Source organism: Vidua macroura, chromosome 6 (assembly GCF_024509145.1).
Source record: "Vidua macroura isolate BioBank_ID:100142 chromosome 6, ASM2450914v1, whole genome shotgun sequence".
Lineage (NCBI taxonomy): Eukaryota > Metazoa > Chordata > Aves > Passeriformes > Viduidae > Vidua > Vidua macroura.
The window spans coordinates 54,846,787-54,873,189 of record NC_071576.1 but is presented as its reverse complement, the minus strand read 5'-3'; the positions used below and the strand labels follow the sequence as shown (position 1 = coordinate 54,873,189).

Here is a 26,403-nt window from a genome sequence, read left to right as displayed (position 1 = left end):
CAGCAGGAAGGTCTGCAGTCACATCCAGCCCCATGGAATATGTGACATCAGATCCTTGCTTATGGTTTTTCCTGGTTGCACGGACACACAGCTACTGATACCTCCACAGGGAGATGTGGCCAAGGGAACCAGCTACTTGGTGCCCTGGGAATAAATGTGTTTCCTGACACTGGTGCCAGAGATCTTGGGGGCAGAAGGTCAGGAAACAACAGAAGAATTTCATTTGCAAAAACACTGTAACAACTCTTCTAATGTTACATTCAAATTTATGATCATCGGATGTAGAACCGAGGTGGGGAACTCCTTAAAAGCGAGCAGAGGGATGGAAACAACATGCAGAAGTTACTGCAGTCATGACACAAGTGAGAAGAAAGTCAGTCATGTTTGGGATGATGCCACCAACATGTCACACATGAGGGATTCCTTGGTGACAGACAGCAGATGTGTAAAATATATTGTGAGATCACTTACGTCATGCAGAGGATATGCAGCACTGTAAACTCCATTGGCAAGCAGACTGGTGATCCCTTGAAAAATAAAGACATAACAGTTATTTATAATTTCAAGGTTAGACAGCCTCACTTCATCATCCTTCCAGGAGATTTCCCTCAAAATAACAGCCATTTGATCAGATAATGATTTTGCTGCCATCTTATTCCTTCCCATGTAGTTTCATTTTTAATCATATAGGTTATTATACATGACTCATTTTATGAAATGGAAAACTGAAGAGAGCAAGAGGAAGTCATATATATTTGAGAATCAAGAATTAGAAGCCAGTGACTTGGAATTAGTCATTAAGATAAATTACATTTTCTGAAAAGTCAGTTTGATTTAAGGGCAAGCCTGAAGATTTGAAAGTGTAGCAGAAGGCTGGATCACAAGGAGAATATGGCTGGAATTGCTGGCATAGGGAAACCCACATCCACACGCATCATCCACGCAAAGTTTTGAATTCAGGTTTCAGACTGATCAGAGAAATTGTAGGGAAAGCCTTTGCGAAGACCTTGGTGTAATACTTACCATATTTACCACATTTTCGTCTTTTATTTAAAAGGGCAGTTTCCTTCTTTCTTCCCTCTCCTTTCCCTGTTTACACAGCCGTTTATTAGTGACATGCATGAGGCTGAAAGCAATTAGTGCTTCATCTATTAAATGTCTATGGCACAAGGGACTGGGAGGAGTCCTGCCTTTCCCAGGGGTGGTGTTGCTCCTTAACTGGGGGCCAGAGGGAGGAGTTGATGTGGAAGTTTGGAGGAGCACTGCACCATCCCCAAAGGTGGCTGGACCTGGGCCTTTGGAGGGCTGTAGGTTATTAATTCCCTAATGTTCTTTCCTCCTGCAGCTGCTGGCTTTAATAGAGCTACTTCCAATTCTGTTCACCACGTCTGGAGGCATCATGTTGCCCCATGAACATACATTTGGGGATGGAATGAATCAGTTTCGGATGTTGAGTCAGAGCTAAGTCAAGCACTTGTCATTGTGCAGGGCAACGGTGATTAATGTCAACTGAAAAAAAAAGATTATAAATCTGGCCACTGGCATTGGGGAGGATTTGAAAAGACTTAAGAAAAGGAAAATCAGGTGTTCTGGTGTGCTCCATGCTGCCCATCAGCTCATTGGCTACGAAAAGAGTGTGGGACTGGGTGTGAAGGAACAGTGACTATGAACCAGGAACCAGCTCACTGTAGAGTAATTTTTGATTGCTCTTGAAATGAGGATTGTTCAAGTTCATTAACATTTTTGAGATACTAATCACCTGCTGGAGGAGCAGCTCCAGGAGTGCTCAGTATCTTGCAGTATCATTAATTTTCAAAGCCCTTTTTAAGATTATACAGGTCTATGAATTGTCTGCAAATGTTTCCACACTCCTGGCAGAAACAACTGGTGAGCAGATAAATTATTTTTCTAGGGCTGTGAGAAGAGCTACATAGTCCCCTTCTACTACAGATCTGGATTTAACAGTGAAGCCAGATTCACATTTTCACAAAATTTTCCAAATAAGTAACAAAGGCTGCAGTGTTCCCCTGGGCAGCTGCTTTTTTCCTCCTGGGCAGCAGTGCTGCAGCATTATCTGTGTTTGTTTAAATCTGTTTGCCACCTCTGCTGGGTTGTAACCCAGCATTCCAGCAGTGGAACACAAAGGAGCTGATTGAGTTATGCTGGGCTGGCCCGATGGCATTTTTATCAGCAATATTGTGTGGCCTTGTCAGTTTCAGGTAGAAGAACCATCCAGGAATCCTAACACTCTACCATACATGAGTGTCCTCCCTATTCAACTAATCCCTACTGTGCTTCCCCCTTTCTGGACATTAAAAAAAAAAAAAAAAAAAAAAAAAAAAAAAAAAAAAAAAAAAAAAAAAATCAACTGAGAAACCAACTCCAAGGCAAGAATTCAAACAGAGCTGTGTGACCTTCACCTTTCAAGAGCCCAAAGATGTAATTTCCAGTGAAAATGATCCAGCACCAGACTCGAAAAGGGTCTCGAAAGTCACAGAATAATTTGAATTTCCCATGCTACAGAGAACAGCACTTCTGTTAATACTGGCTGGACACCAAATTTTAGTGTATATTAGGAGTCAACAATTGTGCATTGTATGTTGTTACTTCAACACAAAAGTCAAAGCATGGAAATAATTTGTGGCGTAATTGTTCTTCTATTATTTGATGTCTTTCTGAGCAGCTGATGGGTCAATATTGAACAGAACTACCTGTAATTCAAGTTCCTATTGTTTTATTGAACTTCTTGTAGGCAAATACATGCCGTAACAGATTTCAAAATTTACCAAACATTTTCTTCCATGTTTATGCACTTTTCTCACGTTGTTTGGGAATTCAACCTTCCACCTTATTTGTTTGGATTTACCATTAACTATTTGTTAACTTTGGTCCCACAGTCAAGTGTGTATCTGTGTATCATGTATAAAATAAAGTATATAACAGCTGAGCAGGATCAGCTGCCAACAAAACTTTAAGGTGGCCTGATTTGCAATTCATCTTTATTATGAGTTTAATTCTTACAGCACAAACCCTAGGGTTGAAATCCTAAAACTCTTGGTTGTGGTAGTACAAACTTCACATCCCCTGACTTGCAGCACCTGCTCTGAGGGCTGAGGTGCCCAGTTCCAGTGCAAGCCTTGGCCCCTGGCAGCTCCAGGGGGCTCATCTCAGTTCCACTCAGGACAATCACCAGTCAAGACCATTCCCTTCAAGTCACTGGAAAACCATCCCACTATAAAATGTGGGGCTCCTGCTTGAACAAAATGGGCCAAGTCACAGACTTTCACTGCAGGTATTGGATTTCACAGAAATACCCTCAATCCATTTCAGGGAGTGTAGAACACAGAGCACATCTCATCTGCTGGTTTATGTCACCATCCATCCTAAGTCACATCTGCAGGGGCTACATGCTCACTTACCATTTAATTTAGAGTTTAATCTATAAATTCACATTTGAGAAAATGTCAAACAGCTGCATAAATTGAATCAGATTTCCAAATAAAACAATTACATCCACATACATCAAATTAGAGAGCAGGGGGAAAACCTAAACTCCACAGCTATTTACAATATAAAATTATTCTCAATACCTGAAAAAGATATTGATCCTAAAGCTAAATAAAGTTCCTTACCCATGCTATATTTTGCTTTGGTACAGGTTGTTCTTTTCAGTATTTCATAAACCTACAGAAGCAAAAGAAAAGACAGGGTTACTTCAGACACCGCCAGTGAAAAGCACAATCTTTTTGTGTACAGCTCAAATATTGGCCAAACCAAGATATGGATGAAGTCATCACTCTTTAATAAAAGTCATGGTGCTCAGGAGAGCGGGGCTCAGAGCTCTCTGTACGGGAGAGAAAAGCTTAGCTAAATAGTCAGCTACCAGGAGAACTGGTGGGGGCAAACAGGGTTACATCTACCCCCTGGCATATCAGAAATCCAATTTTTGCTCATGTTAGCCATCGATCAGAGCTCAGGGGTGTTCTTCCACCTGGAGCAGCTCTTCCCTGGCCTCCAAGAGCACAGACAGGCATCATCCCAAGGAGCTGCGCAGAGCTCCGGGCTCACGGCGTGTACACAGCACGCAGCCGTTTATCAAACTGGACTAACACAGGCTGACCTTAACATCTCTGAGTCTGCCTGACCTCGGTGGCAAAACAGATGTATTTATTTTGGGATTTATTGCATTTATTGTCGAGTAACCTTTGCACAGCTCAGCAGACTGCCCGCGAGGTTCAGCTTTTGGCCGCTCCAGTGCAGCGATGCTCTCTGGCAGGGCAAGCAGGCAGCACAGGGACACCTGGAGCAAAGGCACCTCCTGCCCACTGCCTGGCCTCTCTGGGGAGCTGGGGACTGTTTCCCAGCTCCCTAATCCATGTGCTAACTTGACTCTTGCCCAATTCACTGGAGGAAGCAAGTGAGGGCATCCGGGGCAAGTCCCACAGCTCGTCCCAAGTCTACATACAAGTCTGTAGTCTCGTAACCCTGGTGAATTAAAGGGCTGTCACAGAGAGATTTCCAGTTATATAATATATTTTTTTTATTTTCTTTTTTAATAACTAAAAGGTCTTTGGCTTAGTTTCTATTCATCAAAGACTCATGGGTAGTGACTAGATTCCTGTTCATTTTGCAGTAGGTGGAAGGGTCAATATTTGCACTGTGGTTCAAAAATACATTTGAGAAAGGCAGGGGAGAGCTTTAAGAAAGAAGAATACAAACAGCAATGCACACAGAATAAAATGATGTTGGGAAACATTCAATATGTTCTTCATTTCTGGGTGGTTTGCAGGGATTTCACACAAAGCAGCACAGCACCAGCATTATTCTTATACTCCCAGTGTTCCTTCAGTCGTCTAAAAAACTCTTGTCCCTCCTTTTCCTCTCAGCCTCTGTTCTGAGCTCCTGCTTCAGTCCATTTTCCAGTCAGTCTTGCTCACCCTCTTGTCCCATAGAGCCATTTTGTCTTGCTGCCTTGCTCAGCCTGTCATGAATTTGAACTCTTCATTTGTTGAGTTCCTTGTACTTAAGATTTTTTTTCCCTATACATTTGGACATATAAAAGAAAGCCTACAGACAAAAGCCAGGCTTCCACACCCCCTCCCAAATCTCAAGTTAAATGTTTTATTTGCAAATAAACCAAATCAATATTTGTCTTTTTCTTCCCCATTTCTGTGCTCATGCATCTCCCTCCCCTGGTCCAGCTCACCTTGCCCCTATAACCAGTGCTCACATCAAACCCCTGTCCTTCAGGCTCGTGGGGAGCTACACTGTGGAATAAGCTGGAATTTCAGAGCAGGAAAGAGAAGTTGGATATTTTACACCCCTTATCACCACAGCAATGAAAGGCAGCTATGATTGGAATATAAGCTCTTTTGGAAACCACTTGGCATCCCAAAAGGCTGAAGTTAAATATAAGATAAAAGCATGCTGGCAGTCACATTCCAAGGCACCAGTTAGGAGCAGTGGAATGGGGCAAAGAGTCCCTGTTATCCTCTGAAATGTGCTGCAGCCAGGGCTGCTTGGCATGGCCCCTTCCAGCTGCCCTGGATGTCACATGAGCTGGCCTTTCAATTCCTCCTTTGGTGGCTATAGATGAGGCTACACCTTCTTCCTCAACTCTATTTTATCTTTTGTAAGTCAGATAAAAGCCATCAACCTCAACACTTTCAATACAACCATTACAGAGAATTTCCCCCAAAAAACTATAAATAATATCCCCTGCAAATACCTGGCTGTTTTGTTGGAATTTGTCTCAGGATATTTAGCAGCATTTTGCAAAAAGAACAATGTATATAGTTACAAAAAGTTAAACACCTCGTGGGTGCAAGCAGCTGATGGGCAGAATGAGCTGGTGGGCAGAAATCTAAACATTCCCAGCTGGTGATATCTCTACTAAGAAAATTACCCATGAACTAGAAAGAAGATCCAAATTATTTTCCAAAATGCAGAAACCTGTTAGCATCAAAGACTACTCAGTACTAAATCTGGAATTATTTATAATTTCAGTACCTGATGGCACAGGAGATCCTTGGCACTTGGTTAAAAAAGATAAGCTTGAACAGGCATTGCACTAAAGCTGTTAACACCACAACTGAGACAATATCCACCATAAATTATTTATAGGCAGTACTTACTATAGTGCTTCTGGTTTTACTGTCGAAGAAGGAATCTTTGTCAGACAAATCAAATCTGTTAAAAGATTAGAAGGAAGCCCATTAGGTCAAAAAAAAAAAAAATCAGTAATTTCCTGTTCTTGTTGACCCCTTCAATATTTTCATTTCTCCTGGGGATCTCTCAGAGCTCAAATTAAAGAACAGCTTGTAGAAACCCTGTTAAAAAGCAAGTCCAACCCAACTCCCACAATTTAAAGAGGCTGCTTATACATTTTACTGGTTTTATGTCTTTATAGGTGTTTCAGTACAAAAGAGTGTTGACGTTCATTTAAGTTGAATCCCTGACCACTGCTGGCCTTGAATTTCCCCTCATAATCTTTAATTTTCCCTGTGAGGCCTCTGGTTCCTCCCTCATGCAGCAGAGACCCAGGTGATGTCCTTGGAAAAGCCACCTGCAAACAGTGTGAGGCCCATCCATGCCTACACTCAGGAGCATATTTTGGACCTTCCCTGAAGCTCCAGGAACACCCTACACTCCGCAAACACACAAAGACATTTCCTGCAAGCCCAAGGACAGGCCAAGATGTCACACACATTGCCTGGCCCAAGCCCATCAGTGCTCTGCATCTCTGGATGGAACACTCAAGGCCCTGGGGGTGCAGGGAAGAGATCCTGCCCTAGGACTGCTGCTTGTTCCAGCTGGCACATCCATAAACACGGCCTTCAAAGCGACTCCTCTGGGATGCTGGCCAGGGAAGAGCAGCAGCAGAGCAATCCAGGGCAGGGGAAGCTTTGGCTGGGCTCTACCTCGTGATTCTTTCCCTACACCCATATTTACAGCTGTTCTTGCTGATCTGGGATTGATGGCAAAGCCACCTCTGACTTCACAGCACTTCAAAGGCAAGGCCTGGTTGGCACTACCTGTGTCAGCTGCCCACACCAGATATATGAAATTATTCTGAAATTTATCAACCCACATCTCTGGCTACAAGTTTTACTAAGCATTTTATTTAATGTGGAGTAGAGACAGTTATAAATCACATCATAAATTCCCTTTTGGCAGCCTAACAGGTGAAGTGTGCAGTTATACAGATGCACATTATGTGCCACAAGAGCAGCTAAAACACACAGAGATTTCTCTGCAGAGACTCATTCCTCAACAGCAAGCCAAAAAAATCCCCCCCAAAAGTAAATTTATTGCAAAATGGAAATATTCTTTGCAGCAATGCCCACCAAAGTGTTGGTGTTCATGTTCCCATTCACCCTCTGGTGCCTAAGCTGCTGTCAGAGAGGCTGGAATCTGTGGACATGGATATTCAGGGAAGGCTTTCACTTACAAGTGCTGCTTCTCTCTGGAGAAGGGGTAGGAGAGGCGCTTCACTGTCTGAGGTTTGTGTTCTGCTACTTTGGGCTGGATGGGCTCTGTTATTTTTTGAATCACAGAATTAATCTTTTTCAGGAGGCCGTGGGTCTGGTTGATCTGATACATCTGAGGGGGCAAAGAGAAAAAAAAAAAAAAAAAAACAACAAGCAGTAAAACTTTACTGCTTTTTGGTTATCCATAGGTCAGAGTGAACTGTAAGGAATCAACCAGCAATTAGATAAATATATCACAATAAACTATCGAGGAATGTAGTTTACATTCTTTAAATCATCCAGAAAGAAAGGGATGGGAAAGTCAAACCAAGGGTTAGGGTACCACAGGATCACAATAGACTTTTTTATCTAATTGTGCTTCTGATTAAAATCCCTGGTAAGTGAGGCAATAATGGGGATTAATATGAAATCCAAACCAAAAGTGTGGTTTTAGTGTTGTAATAAATGATACTGGGCTTGGAGACTGTCTCTGGCTCCATTATGGACTTCTCTGTGCAGTCTGGGACCTGCATTTAGTCTGTGTTTAAATATTAATCCATCTCTGAGCTGTGCTCACTGAGCAGGTAGCTATCTATCTATCACAGGTGATTTAGAATTGATGAAAATATACTGTCATTCCTTTAATGATATTTCAAATATTCTGAAAGGTAATTTATTTTGTGGTTGAGTGGCCCCAGCTCCTGCAAACATGACTGACTGTGTGTATGAATAATCACTAAACCCAGAGAGAAAAATTCTTATCCTTGTGTTCAGTTTTAGCAGTCTTCAGGTGAGAAAAAATGTCCAAAACGCACACAGAAATTTCACCATCAATTGAAACCTCTTATTTTAAAACATAATGAGGATGAAATCACTCTCATCATGTACAGACAGTGGTAGCAGCCAGAAATTCTTGATTTCCATTCTGCCTTCTACTATTTCCCTCTGCTGCCCCAAGCAAGTATGTTTGTGACTTTTGTTTCTGATGCACATCAGTTAATTGTTTTGAAAATGCTCATGGAAAGAGAAGCCCACATTTATAAGGTGCTCTGAGAGGAATGTTTAAACATGCCTGTTTAAACATGTTTAAACTATGCCTTCATGAGGAAAACAAGAAAATCAAGACTCACCTTTTTTGTGGGCATCTTGAGCTTAAGGAATTCTGCCTCTCGACACAATACATTCCACGGTGCATGTATTTTTACAAATCCAATCCCATGGATTTTGGTCTTAAAAAAAAAAAAAAAAAAAAAACAGGGGAAAATGTTACTGATGAGAGGAAGTTAAATACATTACCCCTTGTGATTCATGCATATTTAAGGAACAAACAGTCCATTAGGGCCAACATGATAAATCTCACTTGTTTGAGAGAGTTGGTTTCTAATAACAGGACAAACACCTCACTGTGCTGAGCTGCTACAGAACATGACTAAAAAAATGCTATTGTCTCCCAGAGCAATTACCAAAAGGTTAAACAGATAAAAACTGTTTGGGAAATAAAAGCTAATGACTGTGGACATAAATACAGGCTGAGCCAGTTACATTTGAAGCAGAGGCATCCAGCCAAAATGGTGTGATTTGGTGAGTGTGTTTTAATTGCTGGGGCTGAGAGGGTCCCTGCTGCTTATACCTCAGAGGAGCAGACTCAGAATCAAATGTGAATATCTCCATTAAAGCATCATAGTTGGGAAAACCAGTAGGAAAATTCCACCAAACAAAGCAAAAGGAGGACAGAAGTTAATGGCAATATGAGTGGCTTGCCTGCAGCCCAGTTCTAGAGGGCTGGACATGGATGTTTGCTCCTGGCACTCCCACATACACCCATGTTTGCTCCCCCTGGAGCAGCCATTCCAAAGGCACTGGACAAATGATACCCAACTAGGAGGTGTTCAGCAAACAGAAGAGAAATGAAATTCAATTAATCTTTCTAATCCTGCTGCTGCACCTACTCAGTTATTACAATAACTAGCTTTCACACAGCTGTATTCTCACTGGCTTTCTAGAAACTGGTTACTCAGAGGACCATGGAATGGTTTGGGTTGGAACGGAGCTCAGGGGTCATCCAGTTCCAACACTCCTGCCATGGACAGGCCAGGCTGCCCCAAGCCCTGTCCAACCTGGCCTTGTTTTAATCAATTATTTGTGGACATTGAGCCACTCACCACAACTCTTTGTGTGTGACCATCCAGCCATTTCATTGAAGAGAGCTTAAGTGATTTATTAAACACCATCTGTTTAAGAAGCCTTTGCTCTTTTGGGATCAGTGAGCTCTCCAATGAAGCTTTGCGGCTTTTCAGGCCCAAGTGATTGCAGATCTTTCCCCCTACATGGATGTGCTAGCTGTGGAAGCTGATGTAAATCCACAAATCTTGCTTTCATCTCTACACTTTCATCTCATGTGGTTTGGTGTTTTGCACTGAAAGGACAGGGTTCCCTCTCTTTTACCGTGTCCTGGCTTGACCCCTGAGCCCTTCTGCATAATTTGAAATCATATTACATGTCACAGGTGGAACCTCCCACCTGGCAAAGGATTTCAATATCTATGACTTGGCACAGGCAAGCTCCCTGTTTGCTACAGGAACCCACAAGCTGGACAGAAAGTCTGGTTTTCACTGTTAGACAGAGAGGAGAAAGGTTTTGAGCTTTTTTTTGCATTGTACCATGTTAAGTATATATACTACATATACGTAATATATAAAAGATATAACTGTCTGTAATTTGTGAGTAATAGGTGACAGATTTATTTTTTGCAGTCTGTTCCCAGGTTGAAATGTTTATCTCAACTTTTAGATCCTGTAAATAAAACCAGCATAAATGTTTTCCCTCTCTCTCAGGAGTCTGGGGCACATTGGTTGGGTCAGATAATTGTAGCAGCTTTCTTTGAAATTAATACTGCTGTGTCTATTTCTACTAATCACACACTGGCAGCACTTCACATACATCATTTTTTACACGATCTAATGGGCTTTTAATAGAATATCCTGTTTTCAGGGTGCAGGTGGAAGATGTTACAAGCTGTACTGTTCATGTCTAAGAATGGAAAGAGCAAACTGTAACAAAGACCCATGTGCTCCAGCAGGAGCGTGGATCAGAGCCTCCTGAACTAATTTAATTCTCCTCAAGCCTATATTAAGGAATAAAGATGACACTGCCTGTATCTGTTTTTTTTTTTTTTTTTTTTTTCCCTCATAGGTAGAATTACAAGAGGATACAAACCATTGCATACTGTATACCCACCAAACTGGGATTAGTGTTAGAGCAGGTTAAGCCTCACTTCCAGATAGCCCAACACAGCCATGTTGCAATGGTGAGTGCGCCACAAATCCTGGCCAAGAAAAGTCAGGAAACTTCACCTCATCAGGGCATTTACAACACCATGGCACACTCCTGTGCAGCCAACTAAAACAGTGGGTGAGGATGGCACTGACTGCCAGAACTGCAATCAAATCCTGCAAGAGCTGAGCTTGTGCAACCTTGATCAGAGCCAGGCTCATAGGGACAGCTCAGCATCCCCCAGGACCTGGCCACCAGTCACCCTCTCTAACCCTTTTAAATGGATCCTTACATCTTCATCGCGTTCCAGCTCCAGCCCAGCCTCCACAAGGTTGCCCTCATACTCCTCCCTGCGGAACCTCTTGTCGTCCTCGTGGTAATCCATGTGTGGCTCACTGTCCCCTATCTCCAGCTGCACCCCCTTCCCGGGGAGTGGCTGGTCCTGCTTTGTGCTTCGGACACTGGCATCGTTCTGCTGAGCTCTCCTGGCCAGAGTCTTCCCGGCCGAGGACTTCTTGTAGTGGTAAACCAGGATGTAGTCCACCTTCCTCTTGCCATCCCTGAAGTACAGCCCGTATTTGCAGTCAGCATCCGGGTTTTTGGATAGGGAATTTAATAACTGGAAGTGGGGAATGAGGGTGTGGAGAGAAGAAGAGAGAAGGATAATGAATGTACAGCCCAACACAAGCACCAGACAGACCATCCTCTCCTCTCAAGGCTCCTTTTGCCTGGAGCACACGATGCCCTCTCTCCAGACAGCCAGCAGATGGGAGGAGTATCCCCATGCTACTTACTCCAAAAATTTTTGCAAGTTAACACCTTTAATTTTACTGATAGCCAGCTGGGATTTTATTGGCCATAAATAAATAGATTGCATGACTGAGATTTAATCTAATCACCAGCACACTGGTTCATAAGTCAGCTACTTGCTGGGTTTGGTTTTCTCCTTCGGGGGTTAATCGCCACTAAGATCGTCTGTCTTTTTCCACCCATGACATCTGCAATGCTGCAATTCTGACAAATAGATTAATATCATGTGGAAACATTTCTCACTTCTCTTATCTATCATTGCAAGTCCATATAATCTGAGAAAGAGATCATCTTAGATACAGACTGAAGGGAGCCAGCTGCTCCTGCGGCACGGCCAAAATCGCCATGGAAAGTGGCCAGGGAAGTGGGGTCACTGCTTATTGAGTTCATCACTTCTTTTTCCCACTTATAAAACCAATGTCACTATGCAATCTGATGGTGGCAATGGCTTTATTCTCAGCCCGGGTTAATGCTGGGTAAGTATTGCAAGATACATGAAAGGTATGACTCAAAACACAATTTAATTTCCAAGCATTTATCTGAAAACTGCACAGGGCAAGTGTAGAAACTAACAAACAAACAAACAAACAAACAAAAGGTACTAACAATTAATTTATTTCTACTTTTATAACAGTTCTCATGCATAATTCACAATTCTACCCTTGGAGATTCACATAATATTAAAAAAAAAAAAAAAAGATAATTCACTAGTAACTGGCATTTGTTTTCATAAAAAATACCCAACACAGGCGTAGCTTTTCAGTGACCAGGGAACTTTTCTGGCGCCTAGGTTTATAGAAGAATGTCCATCCTCCAGAGAGGGAAAAGGAATTGTACTCCAAAAGAGAGTAAATGGTCATCGGTTGCAAAATGCTCAAATCTATTTGGGATGTGCACACCTGCTTATTTCATACATTAAACACTAAATGTAAGTTATTTTGGATAGTCTTTGCTATCTGCTTCTCTCTCCTTTAGGATTTCACCCCTCTTTCCCATTTTTCCCTAAACTCTTTACACCAAGTTAATAAATGTATAATAAAATAGTACAGCATTTGGAGCCACCGAGGAGTTCACTCATTGTCCTCTTGCTTCTATTCCCCATTCCATGAAAACAGGGGAGGTTATTTAGCCATGTCAAACTCTTCAGGGCAATCTGTTAATGTTTATGACCTACCTAGATATTCTCATTTAATTCATAAGCATAACTTTGATATAAAAGACCATTAATAACTATTACTTTCCAATTGCTTTATGACTAATGGCATACACCTGTGAATTCAGAACATTTTTTTTAAAGCAAGCTGACAGTCTGCTTGTGGCAGGCAACTCACTTAAGTAAATTTCTACAGAAACAAAATATTAACAAATGGCAACTAACTGGATTGTGTTTAATTTGTTTTAAAGACATGTTAATCTTATTAATTAATTAAACAGCAGTTTCTGGAAAACTGGGCTGAGCCATCACTGTGGCTACTAAAGCCTCAACAAATTCACTTTTATGTGAGAACAGCTATATACCACAGCAAACAGCAAGCAGCCAAAAAAACTTGTTTCTGTTTTAAAGAAATTAATGGTCAGATTATTTTAAGGATGGGGTATAAATGCTGAAATATACTCATGAGCCAGATATTCTCTTGCAGTGCTACTGTGCTTAAATTGAGACGCATTGACTTAGACCATGTAAAGCTCATGTCTCTTCAGCTGTGAAATGAGACAGAGAAAAGGCATTTCAGTTTCACCACAGCAGGAGGATTTTAACACCCTGACAGAGCCATTCCTCCATGCTCCATCCTAATTTTAAGCACAAGTACAATCAATCACATGTTGCTTTTTCTGGTACCTCTTTCCCCAGTGAATCCGTTGTATAGCCCACTCCACCTTAATAAACTTCTTTTTATGTCCAAATTACATAACCAAATTGTAATCATGCCTGGTGTTCATATTACTAACTTCCTTTAAAATCTGTGTTAAAGAATTTAACTGAGGAGCAATTAATGACACTGGAAATCTAATTTCTATTGTGTGCTGGAGAAGATCAGTTTAATGTTTCCTATGTTAACAATGGCTTTTGCATGAAATTTTAGACATTCTCTTCTGTTCTTCTCTGCACTGACAAGGAGATGTAAAGGTTGGCACAGCCTTATTGCCAGATTCCTTACTCTGAGAAGAGTCAGCCCCCTTTTATGCTACAGGTTAAACCAGGTTCCCTTTCTCACACATCCATGAACACCCCCCACCACATCAGCATGGACTGTGCCTGCTGACAATCCTTCCCAGCACCTTGGGAAAACGGAGGGAGAGGATTTCAGAGCATCCTGAAAGGCAGTGGAAAGGATGGGGAATAAGCTGAGGGGCAGCGTGCCTGTTGTGACCCAGCAGGCCGTTACTTACCGTGCTCTCGTGCTGGTCGTAGCCAATGTCCTCGATGGCTCGGATGTTGATGATGTGGATGCCCTTCTCCTCAGCAGGCAGACAGGAGTACTTCTTGTTCACTCTCATTCCTGTCTCCTCTGGAGCCTCACTGAGATCTTCTGGCAGAAAATCCACCCCATGAAACTCGCTGTCTGTGTCTGAGAAGGGAACAATTTTATCAAGACACTTTAATCCCAACTTGCTCCTCCCAGAGCCACCCAAAAGCTGAAACATATTCTGTTCCTGCCCTCTTCTGCCAATGAGCCCTTGGACAGGGCTCCCACCCTTTCTCCCTTCCTCCCTTCTCAGCTTTCCTCAGCCCTCTTCAGCCCTACCTGGGTCTCCTCCTTCTCCAGAGGAAGAGAGCTCAGTTAGCTTTTCTCCTGCATGGGTATCTCAGGATGTTTTTACTCTGTGGGCTCGTGGAATGATTGTATTTCTTGGCAGGAGAAGGAAAAAGTGGGAGGGAAAGGGAAAAACTGCTGGTGAGGATAGGTGCTATGGTGCCTTTCCCTTTTCAGGAGGCATTTTCTCCTTTAACTTGCTCATGATGAAAAACTGAGTCAAGGGTTTCCCCTCAAGTACCTATGTCCTGCATCTGATTTACTGAACCACTCTTATTTAAGTAGTCCTGAAAATCTGGGGGTTTCTCCATCTCAACCTGCTTCTGATGAAGACATAGAACTGTTTCCATTTCCTGTTTAAGTATATAGATAGGCTAAAGGATTTAATAAAAAAATTTCACTAGAAACTGAGCAACCAGATAAGTGACAGAATGCAAACTGGTGTTTGCATATGGGCACTTACGCAAGCAATAGAAGGCAAAGTGTTCCAAGATTTTATTAATTTTGACACGGAAATAAAATACTGCAGCATTGTACCTTTTTTTTTTTTTTTTTTTTGAAGCCACATAGGAGGAGGTCTTGCTTGTCTAAAGAGTGAAGATAAAGCAAGAATTATAGAATTTATGGATGCTAAATTAGCTTTCCCAAACAACAAAAAACATGAAACCAAATTACCCTGTCTATCTCTGGTTGAACTTCAGGGATAATGTTGAGGGAAGAGACAAAAAAAAATCCCACTCCCCAGCAAATTTGCAGATGATGTGAAACTGATGAGAAGGCTTGATAAACTGGAGGGAAAGGCTGCCACTTCAAGGGGTCTTGACAGGCTGGAAAAATGGAAACTCAAAAAAGTCCCCCACTTATGCAGCCCAAAGGAGGGAAGGCAAATGATGGGGGTCCCATTCCTGCCTTCAACTACCAACTGAGTAGGTACAGACACAGCAGAGCCAGATTCTTCTCACAGGTGAAGAATGAGAAAAGGATGAGAGGCTACAGACACAAGTTGCAACGAGGGAAATTACGACCAAACATTAAAAAAAAAAAAAAAATCTCAATTATCTAACAAGAGTGATCACACACTGGGGAAGGAACCAGTGAAGCTATAAATCTCCATCCATCCCTGGAGAAGATCAGAGCTTGACCAGACCTGGCCCAATCTGAATGTTGGGAGGACATTGCAATAATCACTACATTTCTGATCAGGCTCTTCCTGGGAACAGGAGGAGCCAGCAAGGACAACAACCTGCAGCAGGCAGAGGAGGAGGATGCAACCGAAGCCTTGGCACCTGCCCTGAGCTTACCAGAGAAAGGTAAACATTACTGTTATGAAAGCCATGCTTCTGTGGAATTTGCATTTGTGCTCCTCTGGAGCTTGCCAACACTATGAGTTTGCGGATGTTGATTTCAGTTCTGGGCAGTCTGCTGCCCCAAGCTGCTTTCCCAGGAACACCAGTGCTCATTAACATCATCCTAACACCTGGGCAGCAATCACCCTCTACACGGTCATGTGCACAGCCTGTAACACCCACACCTTTGCAGATTTGGGCTGCTGCTCTTGGCTCTTCTCTAACACTCCCCAAAAACTGTCCCAGAACAGACACCACTCATGAGATCTCAGGGCAGCATCACCAAACTCAGTGAGCCACTTGAACAGCAATTTGTAACAATTCAAGGAGCTTTTTTGGGGGGTAATACAGAGATGCAGTCAGAAATCTGCTGGCTTATGGGAGCAGCTGGAACGTTTGTACCAATTCCCTACCTGTGTATGTTCTCTTTTTCCCAACACTCACAGGCACATATGGGCAGGCTCCCTGAAGAATGGGAATTGAAACAAGTGTGGGCAGCTGCAGAATCCTGTGTACTCAAGCCTTTATTCTGTGGGTGCAAAATACTCATAAAATAATACAACTTTTGGAGCTTCATAACTGCAACAACTTGCATTTTTATCTGGAAGGATGCTGGAAACAACTTTGTAAAAACAGTGGATTAAGTGCTGTAAAAGTTTCCCTCTTTTTCACACGTATACTAAGTAAAAGCCAGTTATTTCAGAATTTTTCAGTGGGTATTAGAAGAGAAGCACCTTTTAATGACTGTGAATCTGAATAATGGAGCTGTGAACTGAAAAGTGCACTGGGACAGGATAGGCTCAGAAGAGAAAATCACAAGCTTCATTGAGCCCAAACGGCCCCTCTGTGCTCTGAAGGTGCACATCCAAGCAGAGTTTGTTAAGCCCCAGCACGGATCAAGGAGACCTGCTCAGATGATTCAGCACCATTGTGCAAGCTCAAACAATCCCCGCCCCCAACACAAGGAGATATTTACATTCCTGTTTACACATCAGTAGCCTGGCAATATAGGAAAGAACAAGTGCTTCAGGTAGACAATGATTCATAGAATTTTGGTTTATTATGACTACTGGAAAATATGTGAACTGTGAGAGCTTTCTTGATACAATCTTAATTACAACAAGTTTGATTTCTGCACTTCAGGATGATGTCAGGATTTAATCCTAAGTAAAGCCATCCAAACCACTTTGGTAATTACAAACACCCAGGGATTACAAGCAGTTCCCTTGTGCTGATTTGGCAGAGGTGAAAGCCTTTGCAGAACACAAAACCTCTTTTTTTTTACATGGAGTAGAGCATTTCAAAGATTTAAAACCATGACTATTTTATGTTAATCACATTAAACAAGGACAATGATTTAATCTCAAAATAAATTCATGTTCAGAATTATTATGGCAAGATAGAAGAGAAAAGGTGAGGAGTGAAAAGAACAATAATGTCCCAATTCAGCTAGACTGACATTGTTATCTCTTTGCTGGGAGCTGAAAGAGGTGAGCATTGTGAAAACTGCTGGCTTTGCTGCCTTCTAATGCTGACTAACCCACTCTCTTCTATTTATTAAGCAGAAAACACTACAACAAAGACTTGAAGAAGCACTCAATGTATTTCAACACAGCCATAAAACCAATCCCAAAACCCCATGGATTCTGAGTCAGCAGAAGTCCCCTAATATTCTGGGGCACAGAGTCAAACCCATGCTTGAGTCTCCCACTCTGAACAATATGGGAAAAACAAGACTGAACTAATAAAAAAATCCATCAAACTCGAAACCACTTCCTCCTCTGTTCAAATTTCAGCCCCAGCTGTTAAAATTCCCAACCTCATCTTGCAAAAATTAACACTAATTAATTAAGGATCACTTTTCCACCACTGAAATTTGGCACACTGTGCGGTAACCTTTCCTCATTCAGGCAATGCTTCCTCACTGAATGTTGATGACCAGGTGAACCAGGACCAAAAACCTGTTGTAGAAACCAATATATTTTCTCCATGATTCAATCAGCATTAACATGATAGTCATAGCCATGCATGGCCACTGAATATTCCCTGGCAAAAAGTATTTTTGTCATTAAAATGCATTAAAAATTGCATTCACACAATGCAACTCTTAAAGAAACACCCTGCTCTAGTTCTAAAATAAGCATCATCAAGTCAGCATGAGTACCTCTAAACAAATGAACAGCTATTTCCCTGCTCAACCTGAAACCAATAATGTCACTGAAACTGCCTTCCCTTGTTTTCTTTTTCTTTTTTTTCCTGGTCTCCTCTTGCTTTCTCTTTTAGAGAGTATGTTTAAGAAAGTGGTAGAACATAAAAAAGGCACAAAGACCTCTGAGTTAAAAAGGGAAAGAAGCAGGAAAGTTACAAGACCATGTGATTTGAGGCTTTTAAATGTCCACGTCCTTATCTTTTTTGCTTTATATAAACTATGATAGAATTCAGAATGAAAAATTAAGAATCATGTAGGTAACGAGGAAGCATATTAAGAAAGTTATGCACACACATACACATACATATATATACATATGGTAAAAGAGACAAAACCTACAAGTAAATGTTGAATATTTGTTTATAGTAGACTCTTTTTACAGAAAAAAAATGTTAGCTTGTGCAATACATTGGATAAATGTTGGATTTAAGTTCTTTTCTTGAAGAAAAGAAAAGATATTGAGATAAAACTCCTTTAGTGGGGTTTTGCTTACTACATATTGCCCCCTAGCAGAAGGATCCTCCTTCAGCACATCCTCACCCAGTTCTCTACTGCCTGTATCTCCCAAATTCCAAGTCAGAGGTTAATCCTAAGAAGAAAAAAACGTCATCCTCACAAGTGACTCTCCTATCTCTTCCCCTTTTCTTTCCCCCACCTCCTGATATGCTCCAAGGCTGTCAGATTTGGAGGCCAAAGCCCTGGCAGGGCAAGGAGAGGCAAGCGCCGGGCAGGCTCAGAGCGTCAGCCCAGCCAGGCTCGTTCTGACCCGCGGGTCATCCCTGCGGCCCGAGGAGCCGTGCCCGGAATGCCAGCCAGCAGGCTGGAATGCCAGCGAGGATACCCGCTGCTGGCAGGGAGGGCAGTTCTTTTTTTGGGATGCTGACACCTGTTTACGAGGCACTGGCCCCAGACCAACAGAGCTGCCCTGCTCTCCCAGGAACACCCGCACACATCCCAAACTTCTGTTCTGCTCAAAGTCCTGACATCAGGCACTGATCAGCTCCGCATCAGGGACATTTTGATGGAAATTCTCCCTTGCCCCTCCAGCTGTGAGCAGCCAGATGTTGCCCTGAGCTGTGCTGCTGGTGGAGGGGTAGCAGGTTTCCCTGGTACCACTGACAGACCTGGCAGGAAAAGGGAGCCCACCTCCCCTGGGGCAAACTTGATGTTGATACCTCCTGCCCATCCTTTCAGGGATGTTGATACCTCCTGTCCATCCTTTCAGAGATGCAGGCATGTTGATACCTCCCGCCCTTCCATCTGCAGAAAGGTGAACCATGCCTCTTTCATCTTCTCTAAGTAGGATACTTTGGAACTTGCCCATCTCCTTTGCTTTTCCATTTATTTAAAAACTTGTAGCCTACATCTGTGCTGGTTATTACCTTAATGAATCAAGCATGATGTTATGACCCAGTCCATTTAAAAAAAAAAAAAAAGTTCAAACAGTGAAATAAATCCTGGGTTTCATGGACAGTTTCCTTTGCAGAGGAAAAATACTTCCAAAGCAGAATGACCTTGGTGTGCCTGATGCTGACAACCCACACTGAAGGGCAGAGCCCATTCAGACACTTTGTGTCCAGTGCTTGGGAGTCACACAGATGGAAAAACTTCAGCTCCTGGCAGGATTGTTTGGATGATCAGCTGGCTTAGCTCTGTTCCTCACTACTGAGAATGGTGGGGCTCTGGAGTGGGGCTGCAGCTTTCCTGGAAGGCTGTCTGCAGCTTTAAAGTTATTGATCTATTATTATCAGCAACATATTCAAAGCAGATTAGAAGGACACACAGCTATGACATCATTTTTTTATTTATGCCTGTCTATTTTTGTTTTTAAATATTTATTTACCCCATTTGCAGGATACAGTCCTGGGCTTGAACACACGTCTGATCTGACACAAGCCTTGTGAAATGTAAAAACAAAGAGCAAAACAACCTAAAACCTCTAAAGATAATGAACATTTTGATTGAAATGGCATTTTCAACAGCACGTAAATGACCAGAAAATACAAATTCTACCATAACACTACTGCCTGGTTCTCTAGACCCTGTCAAATCTCACATTTTATGAAAAACACATAAAGCCATGTCCCATCCCAAGACAAGTTTCACTTTTTTCTCCCCAACTACCAACAACTATTTAATGGTCTATTAAGTAAATCTGTTTTCAGATATATTTCTAATACACCTAAGTTAAGCACTCTTTTTCTGCCAGGCACCAGAAAAATATTATTTGCTTCTGTTGCTATTGCACGAAGATCAGCACTAAAACTATGCTCAAGGTTATGGTGAAAACAAAACCAGATATGGGAGAGCCACTGAATCCATGTTTTGTGAATCCTCTCACCAGAGTCTAAATATAAAAGATATCTAGATACATTTAAAATATGATGTATATTTTCCTTTACCGGGCTGTAACAAAAGGCTCTTTATACCAAACATATGGAAATGAGGATCCAAAACTTACCAGTTTTACTCTAAAATCTCAGTCATGGACTACAGCCTGGGGCTGAGGCCATGGCACATGTGCTGACTGGCAGAGGTGCTCTTTATCCCTCAGGTTTCCCATTTAAAGTCCTAATCTTGAGACATTTGCACTGGTGTTTACATTTCCATGCAAAGCCATGAGGACGTTTGGGCTGCATAAACCTAGTCATGGATGCCTTGGAAGGCTTTGCTCACCTGATAAAGAGGGTTTGGGCCACAGGCACTGCATTCAGGAGTTGCTTTTCCACATTTGAGCTGAGAGAGGCAGCCACTGGGGTTTACAGGGCAGAGCTCCACCTTATTTATATAGATTTTTTGGGTGTGCCCAGGCAGGCGGAGCTGATGTGGAAGGGTGATGCAGGTGGGAGATATCCAGCTGAGATCCCGGCTCTGAGATCCCAGCTTCCAACCAGCAGCTGGAAGAATCTCCCTCCCTGATCAAGGGAATGCCAATCAGAGATGGGAAAAGCTCCATTAACTCCTGTCTATCCATGGGAATGCCATTCCCTGTGTTCCCCAGTCCTAAGGAACCAAGCTGGGGCACACCAGAGGCAGAAGCACTAAGAAGTGTTGATGCAAGCAGGCACTCTGCTCCTTGGTTTTTAGAAAAGAGCTGAGATCTGGGAGGATGTCATGTCCCAGCCAGGCAGCTCTCCCCATGCCAGGGGATGCTGCAGGAACACAGGACACTCCTGCTTAGGATTCCCAGAGTGGCAGAATTCTTGGAGCAGAAAGCTGATCAGCAAAGACAGCTTCCTTTTGTGGCCAGCAAGGGGAAGGAGTGGGCCAGTGCCTTTGTAAGGGTTCTTGACAGCCCCCAGGTGAAAGGCACACTTGGAATAGTTGAGGATGGACATTCTTTGCAGTTTGGCTCAGCAAGGAAGGACAGCAGGGCTGAGCCAGGCTCACCAATATTTATTATCTAATACATCTACCTATCAAAGGAGCAGTCAAGATCCAGTCTAAGTATAAACAGCTGCCCTGTAGGTTTTGTAACAGGGGACAGGCTTACTAATAAAGCTGGATTATCCAAAGGTACACCGGTCAATCCACATTTCCTGCCCAAAACAAAGAAGAGGCAATTGCCATGAAATTGCTGTCACCTGCACAATGGAAAGAAGCAGAGCGTGGAGGGCTCTGTGGTTGCTGCAGGTGCTCACAGGCAGCTGGGCCAAAATCTCTGTCCAAATATCTCAGTTTCATTCTTAACTTGTTCCTGTTTGTTCTGCAGCAGCACTTTTCCAAAAGGAGCTCAGATTCCATCCCAAAGGTGTGGATCTTAAAGAGGCAGATTTCTACGTCAGGGTGTGGGTGCTAACACTGCTCCCCCCCCAAAAACAAACAACAAACCCAAGGAGTTCATATCACAAGAACCTAAGACAGACTTATTTTGAAAGACGATTGTGCTCAACCTGTATATAAACAAGGACATCTTGGCAAACTCAAAGGAATGGCCTAAAAAAAAAAAAAAAGAAAGACCTTAAAGACTTTTTTTTTATAATTATGATGACCATGTAAACCACTAATGGAAACAGAAATAATACAGGGCAACTCTAGTCCAGTATTTTATTTCCAAAAGTGTGAGATAGGATTCTCCTGTTTTGCCATCTTTCTGTTCATTGTTCTTTGAGAATTCATTTCCAGAAAGAGCATCACCAGACGATCACAAGCATCACCAGAGGGGCATCTTTCTTCCCATGACAAACCCTCAGCACTCTCTCCTTACTACTAGAAATTAATCCTCCTCCACTGAGGAAACACCTCTGAGCACCACAAAAATATGGCCCAAACAAGTGAAACTAGAAATTATAGATTTTCAAACAGCATATCTTTTCTGTAGCCAAATCTTCTTTAAATTCCCAAACTGCAGCTGTTCCACCATGAAAGAGCCCAAAATTCATCACAGGCACATGGTCAGTGATGGGCTGCCCAAAGATATTTTGGGTAAGAAAGGAAAGAGCAGCTCCTTTCAAGAGCAAGCATTAGACCTCAACACAGAGAGAAAGAGAGAAAACATTATTTGTTTTCATATTTCCTGAGAAAGACATTGAGGACATAACCTTGTTATTTATGCAGGGTCAAGGCTTCATCATAGAATTTAGGAAAGGAATTTATTTTCCCCTAAAGTGTGATTAAGTTTTTGAGCCTAAGACAAGTTTTGATTGTGGATTTTTTATGTTTTGGTTAGCAGCATAATATTTCACTTTCTGTCTTCTCTTTTTTTTTTTTTTTTTTTTTTTTTGAAAAAGGAAAATGTGCTGTTCATTTCTCTGGTAAATGTTTATCCATTCTGTGTTAAAAACCCCTAAACAAAAGAATAAAATGGAATTAAACTTTAATATATTGCTTATCTTCAAGTACTGAAACACTTAGAAAAACAATACTCTGCATGAATAAAAAAGCCCTGTGTTTTACCAATATGTTTAGGAAAGGAATTGTTTTGGATACACTAAAGGACAGTATCTGTTATTCCATAAACTTGTTCAAAATATGCTGTAAATGGCTATTTACAAACTTGATTGCTTTTTAATAGCACATACTCTATGCTGGTGGGTTTGTTAAACCAATTTACAAAACACATTTTTGTCAGCTAGTCTCATGAACAGTCTCTACAATTTTAGGTTTGGGGTTTTTAATATTCAAGCTCTTTGGAAATTATCTTGAAGTGGTTGCTTTTAAACATGCAATAAATGTATTGCTGACGGAGAGAAAGGAAAGTTCTGACTTGCAGTAATGATGTCAACATAGGTACTTTTAAGGAAGAGAGCACAACTAGCTTAATAAAAACAAAGGTATTGTAGTTCTGATTGATTTCAAATCTGACTGAGATAACAATGCTAGCAACATCCTTGGCCCATTTGCTTTTCTGACCTTTTGGATGTCTGTGCCCTGTAGCAGTTGCTGGTTTTTATTATGACATTGCACAATTTTTATTATGATACTGTATTTTTTGTGTTTGAAGGACAAACAATATTTAAAATATTTGAACCACTTGCAGAGGGTGAAAAAAAGATGTTTGATGGGGTAAATTTTTGTTTTCATGCTGCCAGACTCCAGCCCAATTTAGGATCAAGGCACCTTTCCAGGAGGGTAAGGATGGACAGAGGGGTGGGCACCTCACCACAGCATCTCCCTGAGCCAACACACACTTGTGATGTTTCTGTATCTACTTGTTTTCTATGCCTGATTTCAAGACGATTTTTTATTTAGGTGAAACTAACCCTTCTTCCCTGAAAACTCTCATCTCTTAACTGTATTCCTTCAGGAAATATTTATAACTCAGATCAACAGTTTGAGTTCTTTATGCCTTTTCTCCTTGCAGGCTGGTTTTTGCCTGTCCTTGGGACCAGAGACAGGCAGGACAGCAAATGCCACCACAGCTCACCTCCAGGCAGTCCAACAAGATCCTGCAAGGGAACTTCAGAGCACAAAGCCAAGTCTTCTTGATAAACACCCCACAGTGGTACAGCACAAAACTGTGTTTTGTGAAAGGCTGGATGCTAAAATGGTACTGAAAACTGGAGCAAGTGTAAATGTAGGAATGAGTTGACTCTGCCCAAAGCTTTTGGAATGCTGGTTCTCATCAGAGAAAATACCTACAGACCCAGGTTGTCACCCTGAACATGATGCTCCAGTGGGAAAGACATCATCACACTCACTCCAGCCATGTAACAATTCCCAGAGCCTCCATCGGGACCTCCCTAGGCTACAAAACATCGAGTGCTTTCTCTGCTAATCTTTACACTTACTAATCAGCCATCAGGCTCTTAGAAAGGACTCAGCCCACCTTTTAAACAAGCCAGACCTTTAAGAAGCCAGGCAGCAAAATTCAGCCATTTGCAGAAAAATCTGTGTCTGAAATGCTAGTTTTCATGGTAAAACAAAGTCTTGCTGTTTTGACAGAAAGGCACACTTCTCACTGATCGAGAGTCTTTTGAGCACCTATATCCTGTTTGGCTTCTCTCCTTTATGCCTATTTATTTGGGAAATTCATGGTGCGATTCCCAGAGGTTCGGATGCTGTATCACTTATCCACGTCAATAAACAATCTGGAGCACTGTTTAAATATGGAAACACTTTGTAGCAGCACAACCAAAGGCACTGGCTGTGCTGCTGCTGTGCCTGAAGGAAAAAAGAGGGGGGGGGAAAGGGATCTTTTGGTGAAGACAGCCATTTATCTTTCATTAATCCACCAACACCACTGGGGCACACCACACAGCTGGAAGATTTACAAATTCTGCCCATCCTGCCCTTGAGCTGGAGGCTCTTCTGGTTTGGGTAAGGATATAATTGGTTGCACCATTTACTGACAGTTCTGCTCTCTCCTTAATTTTTAGATGCCAAAACTGAATCTGTTTCTGCTGACATCCCACTGTCTGGGTTTTGGGAGACACTTGGTGTTGAGAACTTCCAGCCACCACTGGTAGTAGAGGAGCTCTCAGAGCAGAGCTGCAGAAAGCAGTATCCAACCAACTGGAAGCCAACACCTTAAGGTGAAACTGCACACCCAGTGCCTGTGCACCCTGTGCCCAAACACAGCACGGCTCCTCCCTTTCAAGGAACACCCACAAAAATATCTTTCTCATGACTGTAGAGCCTCAACAAGCCCGTCAGAGCTCCCAGCACTGTGTGAAGTGTTCTGCTCAAAGACAGGCTGCTCCTAATCTTCTCCAGAGCTGTCACCTGCCAGCACCTTCTGGCATTGCAGGTGCCTCAGGATTCCTTCATTCTGTGGCAGTAGAACTGTCCCTCTGTGAGAAACAGCTGAGAAAAAGGAAAATAGAATTACTACTTATGGTATGTCCAGCGAAGATGAACGAGCAGCTTTTTTTCTGGGATATTGCCTGCAGCACACATCACCCGCTGTGTCAGACACAGGAACTCAAATTTAAACAGATGCAAAATGACAGAGGGGGTTGTGGCAGTGATGGAGGGAGGAGCTTCTCTTCCTAGGACACAATAAAAGAACTAAAAATCTACCCCCTCATTACCCACTTTCCCCATCCTACACTGGATAGTCAAGAAGACAAAGGGTAATGAAGGACAAATAAAGTGCACAAGTGATTAATTAACATTTAAAACACTCAAAAGCAGTCATTAGAGATGAGGTTCAAAGCAAAGGTTCATGCCAAGGCAATAGTGGCAAAAAAAACCCCAAACCAATAAAAAACTGGCAAAAAAACCCAACCAAACAAACAAAAAAAAAACCACCACAAAACAAAACAAAACAAAACAAAACAAAAAAAAAACAAAACCCAACCACCAACTATTTTTGTAATGGTACTTGAGAAATTTATGAATGGCATTCTGTGATGTGGTTGCCCGAAATAGCAAAGATTTGGACATGGTGACCCCAGGAGTTCCTGAGAGCAGCTGGCACAGAGGCCACGCTTGAACAGAGGGTTTCCCACTGTTCCCTCTCCTCTCTTGTCAGGATGGGCTTTTCCCTCTGAGTTACAAACAAAATTCAGCATCAGCATAAGGCACCTCACACTAGGACAAGGGTGATAAATATTGCCCCAAAACCAACAACTCTATCCAGAAACCCAAAGGGAAATTTGCAAACCCCACTGGCCAGATGCCTCTCTTCGTCTACTTTCTTCCAAGACATATTTCCCTGGATTTCTTTTCATTTTTGTTGCTTTAGGCTATATGCTACACATTTTTCTTGTGAAAAGATGCTTGAAACAGGCTAAAGTACTCCAGGTCAGGCTTTTCCAGCCCTGAGCAGCATTACTGCATGTTCCCTACACAGAGATATTGTGGATTTATGTTTAGTTTATGAGTCCTAAACCCTTCTCTGAGGAACTACCATTTAACTGGCTAATTATCCCTGCCCAGATGGAGGATTTTGCACTTGTCTGGTTCTCATCTCCAGCCCTGGGAGCACATCCTTTTCCAGGAAGATAAGCAACAAGTCTGCTTTAACAGTGCAAGATTTAAGGCTGCTGGTACCAGATCCAAACCTCCACAGACACAAAAAGCTGAAGGGGGAGGCACTGACTTCACTGGTTCAAGTTTCAAGAAAGTTTTGGTGGGTCAATCTGTCACCAGCAAGC

At 42.3% G+C, this 26,403-nt stretch overlaps 1 protein-coding gene across 1 annotated transcript in view; it reads right to left on the bottom strand.

Moving 5' to 3' along the window:
• Positions 1-26,403, bottom strand: part of ANO1 (anoctamin 1) — a 71,335-nt gene that overhangs the window by 27,034 nt on the left and 17,898 nt on the right. The window contains exons 2-9 of the mRNA XM_053980189.1: positions 13,944-14,122; positions 11,035-11,361; positions 8,600-8,698; positions 7,451-7,602; positions 6,135-6,189; positions 3,633-3,684; positions 1,024-1,089; positions 472-527 (exon numbers count right to left, since the gene is read on the bottom strand). Of these exons, the coding sequence (XP_053836164.1) occupies positions 472-527; positions 1,024-1,089; positions 3,633-3,684; positions 6,135-6,189; positions 7,451-7,602; positions 8,600-8,698; positions 11,035-11,361; positions 13,944-14,122 (986 nt within the window). The remainder of the gene's footprint in view (positions 1-471; positions 528-1,023; positions 1,090-3,632; positions 3,685-6,134; positions 6,190-7,450; positions 7,603-8,599; positions 8,699-11,034; positions 11,362-13,943; positions 14,123-26,403) is intronic.